Source organism: Salmo trutta, chromosome 23 (genome assembly GCF_901001165.1).
Source record: "Salmo trutta chromosome 23, fSalTru1.1, whole genome shotgun sequence".
NCBI classification, from domain to species: Eukaryota; Metazoa; Chordata; class Actinopteri; order Salmoniformes; family Salmonidae; genus Salmo; species Salmo trutta.
In genome coordinates this window covers 8,231,296-8,240,088 of record NC_042979.1, presented here as the reverse complement: position 1 = coordinate 8,240,088, position 8,793 = coordinate 8,231,296, and the positions used below count along the sequence as shown (strand labels likewise).

At 38.4% G+C, this 8,793-nt stretch overlaps 1 protein-coding gene across 1 annotated transcript in view; it reads left to right on the top strand.

The window, feature by feature from the left end:
• Positions 1 to 3,098: 3,098 nt before the first annotated feature.
• man2a1 (mannosidase, alpha, class 2A, member 1) overlaps positions 3,099 to 8,793 on the top strand; it is a 61,036-nt gene continuing 55,341 nt past the window's right edge. Inside the window, exons 1-2 of the mRNA XM_029708701.1 lie at positions 3,099 to 3,882; positions 4,749 to 5,006. Of these exons, the coding sequence (XP_029564561.1) occupies positions 3,742 to 3,882; positions 4,749 to 5,006 (399 nt within the window). The 5' untranslated portion in view covers positions 3,099 to 3,741. The remainder of the gene's footprint in view (positions 3,883 to 4,748; positions 5,007 to 8,793) is intronic.

The following is an 8,793-nucleotide window of genomic DNA, read 5'->3' as shown; positions in this document are numbered from 1 at the left end:
GACAGCTCTAACAACAATTTGATACTCCTCAGGAGTGAATGTAACATTGTGTGTTCTCATAAATTATGGATAATCATATAGTTGTCCATCATTATTCAATAATTGTTTAACCCAAATAATGTTGTCGTCAAACCAGTTCTGGAAAAATAAAGACTTGTTTTTGTATTTTATGTCTTTATTATTCCAGATTGTATACCTATGTGGGGGAAAACTGTGTTTGTACATGAGGTTCCAAGTTAGAAGTACTTGTTTATGAAAGTTTGCAAGCTTAATAGGGATTTTACCCATATCAAAGTTGCATTTGAATAAGAATTCTAGACCACCAATCTGTTGGAATATTAAATTAGGGATGATATTCCAAATGCAATCCTTATTTCTTAAATAGTTTTGTATTCATTTAATCTTAAATATTATATTACAGGTTTTAAAATCCAGAGCATTCAACCCTCCCTCACTTTGGATGGTACATATTTCTGCTTTTCTTAAATAATGAGGTTTATTCCTCCATATGAAGTTAAATCATTTAGTATCAACCATTTTAGTTACTGACAGAGGAACATCAATTTTCTCTACAATAGGAGAGAAATGTAAGTTGGCCATTTCTTTCTGATCTTTGCTAACTTTAATACCAAGAGCCTGTAAGTAAGCATTTCACTGTAAGGTCTTCACCTGTTGTATTCGGTGCGTGACAAATAAACTTTGTTTTGATTTAATATGTGATCATATCTTTTACAGGGATATTACATACTGAGTTTAAGTCACATCTTTTCAACGCAAATAATTCTAATTTCTTAATATTCAGAGATAAACCTGATACATGTGAGAAGGAATTTATACACTCAATAGCTTTCCTGACTTCATTAGGATCTTTCAAAGAAATGGTGGTGTCGTCAGCCAATTGTGAACATTTTATCTCTTTGTCTTGTATCTGAATACCCCTAAAACTATCCTTATTTCTATGAAGTGCCATAACGTGTGTGACCAATAAAAATAAGAAAGGAGAAATTGGGCATCCTTGTTTTATTCCACGTGTAATGTCGAATCTCTGTGAAGTTCCATGGGATAATTTAACAGAGCTGTTACTATTATTGTAAAGTGTCTTAATTACACTTTGAAAATATTGACCAAAACCAAAAAATAGAAAAGTCTCAAAAAGAAAATAATGTTTAACTCGTTTTCCATGTGTAAACCACTCAGTGCGCTAAACCTGGAGCAAAGTACAGAGAGAACCTTGATGAAAACCTGCTCCAGAGCGCTCAGACTGGGGCGAAGGTTCGCTTTCCAACAGGACAACGACCCTAAGCACACAGCCAAGACGCAGGTTAGGCTTCGGGACAAGTCTCTGAATGTCCTGAGTGGCCCAGCCAGAGCCGGACTTGAACCCGAACAAACATATCTGGAGATACATGAAAATAGCTGTGCAGCGATTCTCCCCATTCAACCTGATAGATTTTGAGACGATGGGAGAAACTCCCCAAATACAGGTATGCCAAGCTTGTAGCGTCATACCCATAGTGGGCTCCCGAGTGGTGCAGTGGTCTAAGGTACTGTATCTCAGTGCAAGAGGCATCCCTACAGTCCCTCGTTCGAATCCAGGCTGTATCACACCCGACCGTGATTGGGAGTCCAATTGGCCCTGTGTCGTCCGGGTTTGGCTAGTGTAGGCTGTCATTGTACATAAGAATTTGTTCTTAAGTGACTTGCCTAGTTAAATAAAGGTTAAATAAAATAAAAAACAAGAAGACTCAAGACTGTAATTGCTACCAAAGGTGCTTCAACAAAGTACTGAGTAAAGGGTCTGAATACTTATGTAAATGTTTATTTTTGTTTTTTATTTTTAAAACATTTGCATAAAATTATAACCTCTTTTTGCTTTGTCATTATGGGGTATTGTTTGTAGATTGAGGTGAAATTTTTTTTAAATCCATTTTAGAATAAGGCTGTAGAGTAGAAACATGTGGAAATAGTCAAGGGGTCTGAATACTTTCCAAATGCGCTGTATGTATGAGCTAGGCCTACTATCAATTTTTTTTTTAGATTGTATCAATTTTCTTTAGATACTATCTCAAAATGTTGACTTACATCTCTGGCATTTTTTACATACTATCCAAACATTCTGACATACTATCTCGAAATGTGGACTTACTTATCTCAAAATGTTTAGATAGTGCCAATTTTTTTTTATGGTGGTGGGAATGAGCTTTTATATGATCTGGCTAATAATGGGAGCCTCAAGGGGAAAAAATGGGCCGGTGTGGGGGCCAGTGTGTTAGAAATTCCAGCGCCAATTTCTGGTTCCAGTCCACCCCCCCTGTGCTCCAAGGTGGATGAGGCTGTGGCTGTTTCACCAGGGTCAAGTGGTTTCACCAGGCTAAAGAGGTTGCATAGAAATCTGTTCCAAGCCAAGCAAGGGATGGGGATCCTAGAAGCTTGCTTCTCAAAAAATATTGACATTGCAGCAAGAATAATTAAGTTATTTAAACGAATAAATGATTGACTGCCAAATCTAGATGATTTGACCTTGATGATATAATTACAGTTAATAAAAAAAACAAGTATTTATTAATATTATTATTAAGACTATTAGTTGTATTAATAATAATATTAGTATTAGTATTAGCCTAATATAAATAGTTGATCATTTACACTCCAAATTACCCCATTAATCTATCCATATCTTTTTTTACCTGTTAAATTTGATCCAAATGATCTTTTTCGTCACCAAATGATGTCAGAGGAGGCGTATGCAAGTTTCGGTTCTCCTGTGCCCTACTGGGCTACTACTGTGGCCTGGAGAGAGAGAAGGGAGACGTTTCTCAGTTGTGAGATTACATTCACAAAGGAAACTTGTAACGCAAAGAATTGCACGTTCGTGTCGCTTTACTCAATCCATAAATGCTGAGTGAAATTGGTGGCGTTTTCAATTTTGTTTGCTTATCTCAATTTTACAATTAGGATGGAGTAAGAAATGAAAATTTTGTCGGTGGAGCTTGTCTATTTCCGCAGATGCTGTTGACGTTTGCAATGAAATAGCGTCACATCTTTCTCTCGTTTTCAATTCCAAATGTTGAAAATATGAACGAGATCAAGTAGAAACTGGCATTTGGACAGCCTGGAATCATCAGTGGCATTTTCACGAGGTCTCTGGTGTTTTCTGGAGTTAATGACCAAGTTTTGGCATCACAAATGAATCATTGGAGGCGTGTTTTCTGGAAAATACTACAGTGGGATAAGGGCAATGATCGAAAAACGATGGAGTTGGAAACGTTTACGCATTGTGCGCTGGACTAAAAACGCAGTAACGCACGACTTTACCTGTGCGCCTCAAATGAAAGTTGTGAGTCGGTAGGCGGCGCACGTTCATACCATATGCTTTTCACTTCCTCGCTTAATTTGAACAGAAAACAAATACAGGAAGGAGACGGGGTCGATCTGCTGAATCACACTAATCTTTCACACTAAAACTTTGCCTCCGAGGACGCAGTCTGTGGTTCAGGCTACCTTTGCGTGACAGATCCAGCTTTTTAAAGTTTATTGTACATAGGAGGGAATGTCTACAGTTATGTAAGTTCCGTCGTAACACACGAAAGAAGAATGTATTACTATTTTTTTTAAAGAGTTTTAGGAATCGCATAAACATTTTCCGATCCTCACCGCGGAGTCAAGACATCGACCATTTCCCTTATTGCTGTCACTCAATGCAATCAACTTCGATTCACCTGGCAGTATCGATTGTAAATTATGATAAGGCTCAATCGGCAAGTCACTGTTTTTGGCAGTGCCATATTTTGTGTAGTGGTCTTCTCATTGTACCTGATGCTGGATCACCTGCAATTAGACAATACCAAAAGTCCAAACAACGGTGGGGATAGATTGCAAAATGTAAGTCTGATTTATTTTCTGTAAGATATAGCCTATAACTGAGGAACCTTGTTTTTACATAGTTGCACAAATATTAATGAATTTGTAAAGTAGCCTATTTCCTCAAAATCCTATAACTGCTACTGTGTAGATAACTGGTGTTGATTGGCTGCTGTAGGCATGGGTACGGTTAGTAGGCCAACTAGTCGTTTTTACGTTGTTACAAAGTACCAACGTTCTAGACAATGTTTAACAGTTTTCGCTTCCCGACAGGAAACACATTTTCAACTGTAGCCATGATATCGTTATCGTCTTGAAACAGAAATGGTTCCAATAAACACAAGTGTATGCTTTTTTGGAAGTCCTAAGGTCATTTTCATATTGAGATCTTGATATCGTGGGGTTGTATGTCACATAATTACGTTCCCACAATAACAGTGTTCCAGCATAACCTACACCCTATTATTATACACCTATTTGGCGCCTAGTGCTATTGCCCAAGGTATGGGATATCGAGACTAAGTGAAACTGGTAAAAGTTGACATGTTTGTGCAACAAGAAGGTGATTGACCTCTTATCTCTTTATTCGTCATTTCCACTTCCTTTCATTGAGGGCTTAACAATTAACCCTATATGCATTGACACTGGATTTGTGTGTAATATAGTATGCTATATTTGTCACCATGGATGACATACACATAGGTCCTCATTTTGGTAACACTATAATAAGGTTACTTTTATTAAGGGTTTACAACTAGTTTATTGACTGTCAATTGACTGTCATTATAACTCGTTTATCAACGGTTATTGCATAGTAATTAGATGCATACTGTATTGTATAAAGCCAGTGCACTTGTTTCCCTCTGTCCCTTCTTTTCCTTGACCAGGGCCAGTTGTCAATCCTGCAGGGTAAGATTGACCGCTTGGAGAGACTACTGGCAGAGAACAATGAGATCATAACCAACATCAGGGACTCTGTGATCAACCTGAAGGAGTCGGTCAAGGATGGGGTTCCTGATGGAGGGAACATGAGCCAAGGACCCTACCCAGAACTGCTGGCTTCGCCTCCACTGGTCCTCCCTATTGACTCCCAAGACTGTCAGTTTGCAGCAAGGGAGTTCTCTAAGCCAGCAGATGGGGTGCAGGTAAGACTTTTAGAGAAAATTAGAAACAGCTCAGGTATTTGTAGATGCAATGTTGTTGTAGGCTTGAACTACGATTAGAGCTGTAAAGCATACTCCAGTGAAAGTTTGAAGTGAACAAAACTTCAATGGACAGAGTTAGAACTGCCCGTGTTATTTTTTTTTACTGAACTCTAACCTATTTTGATAAGATTAATTAGTTATACAGAGAGACATCGTCATGATCTCATTACCACGCTGAATTGCTCCTTCCGTCAGTGTGAAATATGAAGCCTTGCAATAGCCACGGGGAAAGTCCTTGTTACAGTGGGACGTGACTATGGTGTTAAAATGAAGGACAAATGTAAAAACCATTACACTATGTGTCATGAATATTTTTCATAATTAATAACATGATAGTGCTGAGTGATTAGTGCTTTTTGAGGTTGGTTTGGTTTCGGTCCGATTCCCAAAAAAATTACCACAGTTTTCGGTTTTGATTATTTTATAGATATTAAATGCACTATGCATTATGTGGGTTGAATGCTTTAACAACACAGAATAAAACAATTATTAAAAGTCCCATGATGATAGTGACTGCCCATTAACCATAATTTATTCACATTACTTTAATAAAATATTTCAGTTGTGGTGTATATTACATTTATTTTATTTGATGACATTGTTATTTCATTCCAAGTCATCATCTCTGTACAACTGCTGCCTATGCTGTCTGACAAAATCACTATTTTAGTAGTTCTTCAAAGTAAATAATGTATACCTTTATGACTGCTGAATACCAACTGTCAATCACTTAGCTCATGTATTTTCAGGTAGAGATACCTCCCGAAGCAACTTCTCTCTATCCCTCTCGATCATGTATTATTTTGTCTGCCCCACACTAACCTAGTGTAGCAGGCGTAAAAGAAACGCACAGACCAGACAAGTAGGCGCGCAATGGATTATGGTCATTGTAGTTAGTTACCACGTTTTCTGCGCTAAACCATGTAGAAGATTGGCCTCTTGGAAACTAGAACTCCCTACTACCTCACATAGTTTGGGCTTGATCTGATTTACCTCTAGAGAAACTGTGCATTGAGCAAAATAAAATAAAAAATGAAATGAAATGGATTTCAAATAATGGAACCAACATTGGACAAGTAGTTGTTTAAAAACGAAAGAATTACCAAAATGTTGGTTAATCGCTCAGCACCTATATCATGAGCATGTGGGGTGCGTGCTACGCCACTGCTTATAACTAACTATAAGTTAAAGCTACAATATGTAATGTTTTGAATGGCCCGACCAAATTCACATAGAAATGTGAGTTATAGATATTTCAGTCTCATTGAAAGCAAGTCTAAGAAGCGGTAGATCTGTTCTATGCTTCCCGTTCTTAAGTTTTGTTTTTGTGTCTTTTGCTGTTGGTTTTGTACACCACCTTCAAACAGCTGAAAATACAATATTTTTGGTTATGGAAAAGATATTTGACAGCGGTTTAGATGGTACAATGATTCCAAACACAATGACTGCTTGTTTTGTCACATAAACTGAAATTAGGGGAACTATTACAATATCAGCAACCAGGAAATGGCGGAGCAATTTCTGCATAGTGTGTCTTTAAGTATAACTATCAGAAATCTAAGCTGTGTCAAATCAATTATATCCAGCTCAGGGCTCTAGCCAGCTATGTATTTGGTTTGCTAACTTACTAGCTATGTGGCTAGATGTCGAGATCAAGCTTCTTGGTTACAGCAGAGACATTCAACCCCCTCTTGGAACAAGATCCCTGTTACCTACAATTGTTTTGTGTGTCAGGTAGTCTAGAGGTTAAGAGCGTTGGGCCAGTAACTGAAAGGTTGATGGTTCAAATCCCTGAGCCGACGAGGTGAATAATCTGTGGATGTGCCCTCGAGCAAGGCACTTAACCCTAATTGATACTATAATTTGCTCTGGATAACAGCGTGCAGTGTGCACTTCCGGTAATACAGTATACCCCGGTGTTGTACAGAAACGGTATGAACATCTGGATACATCCCAACCCTAATAAAATATCTCGCAAATAGGATACACAACAATCATTTAAAAAAATCTAAAAATTGCATGTAAAATGTAAGAGGGCAGCTAGTGTTGAGGAGGGGACTGCAGTTTGACTTGAAATACAGGTTTATTTCAGTAGAGATAATGCCTTTAGGTACAATTAAGTCAGTCAATACTCAACAATGTTACGGATTAACAAAGAAATCTGTCACCCCTGTGCTTAAATAGACAAAAAGAGTGAATATTGCCACTGTGTGTGTATATGTTTTTATTTTATTTGACCTTTATTTAACTAGGAAAAGCCCATTGAGACCCAGAGTCTCTTTTTCAAGGGAGACCTGGCCAAGAAGGCAGCAACAATCAATACATTTCATAATTAAAACATACAACAACACAACATGATCCAGCCTAAAAAAAGCATTTACACTCCTTCGTAACAGTCTCCCATTAATATATTAAATTCATTCAGTGGAAATTAACATATCTAGATGAAGCATGGATTGTAGATTATTCCATGCGGCTGGTGCACAAGAAGAGAAGGCAGTCTTGCCTAATACTGTGAATGCCCTGGGGACTTTAAGTAGCAACCACCTAGCAGACCGGGTATGGTAACTGCTGCTGGTGGTTCTCTGATCCACCTCTACGCAGACGACTCCATTCTGTATACATCTGGCCCTTCTTTGGACACTGTGTTATCAAACCTCCAAACGAGCTTCAACGCCATACAACACTCCTTCCGTGGCCTCCAACTGCTCTTAAATGCTAGTAAAACGAATTGCATGCTTTTCAACCGATCACTGCCCGCACCAGCCTGCCCGACTAGCATCACTACTCTGGACGGTTCTGACTTAGAATATGTGGACAACTATAAATACCTAGGTGTCTGGCTATAAACTCTCCTTCCAGACTCACATTAAGCATTTCCAATCCAAAGTTAAATCTAGAATCAGCTTTCTATTTTGCAACAAAGCCTCCTTAACTCATGCTGCCAAACATACCCTTGTAAAACGGACTATCCTACCGATCCTTGACTTCGGCGATGTCATTTACAAAATAGCCTCCAATACTCTACTCAGAAAATTGGATGCAGTCTATCACAGTGCCATCCATTTTGTCACCAAAGCCCCATATACTACCCACCACTGCGACCTGTATGCTCTTGTTGGCTGGTCCTCGCTACATATTCGTTGCCAAACCCACTGGCTCCAGGTCATCTATAAGTCTTTGCTAGGTAAAGCCTTATCTCAGCTCACTGGTCACCAGAGCAACACACACCCGTAGCACGCGCTCCAGCAGGTATATTTCATTGGTCATCCCCAAAGCCAACACCTCCTTTGGCCGCCTTTCCTTCCAGTTCTCTGCTGCCAACGACTGGAACGTACTACAAAAATCTCTGAAATTGGAAACACTTATCTCCCTCATTAGCTTTAAGCACCAGCTGTCAGAGCAGCTCACAGATCACTGCACCTGTACATAGCCCATCTATAATTTAGCCCAAACTACTACCTCTTCCCCTACTGTATTTAATTATTTTATTTATTTTGCTCCTTTGCACCATATTATTTATATTTGAACTTTGAACTTTCTTCAAACTACAAATCTACCATTCCAGTGTTTTTCTTGCTATACTTTATTTACTTTGCCACCATGGCATTTTTTTGCTTTTACCTCCCTTATCTCACATCATTTGCTCACATTGTATATAGTCTTATTTTTTTGTATTTAAAAAAAAATAAATTCTACTGTATTATTGACTGTATGTTGTTTACTC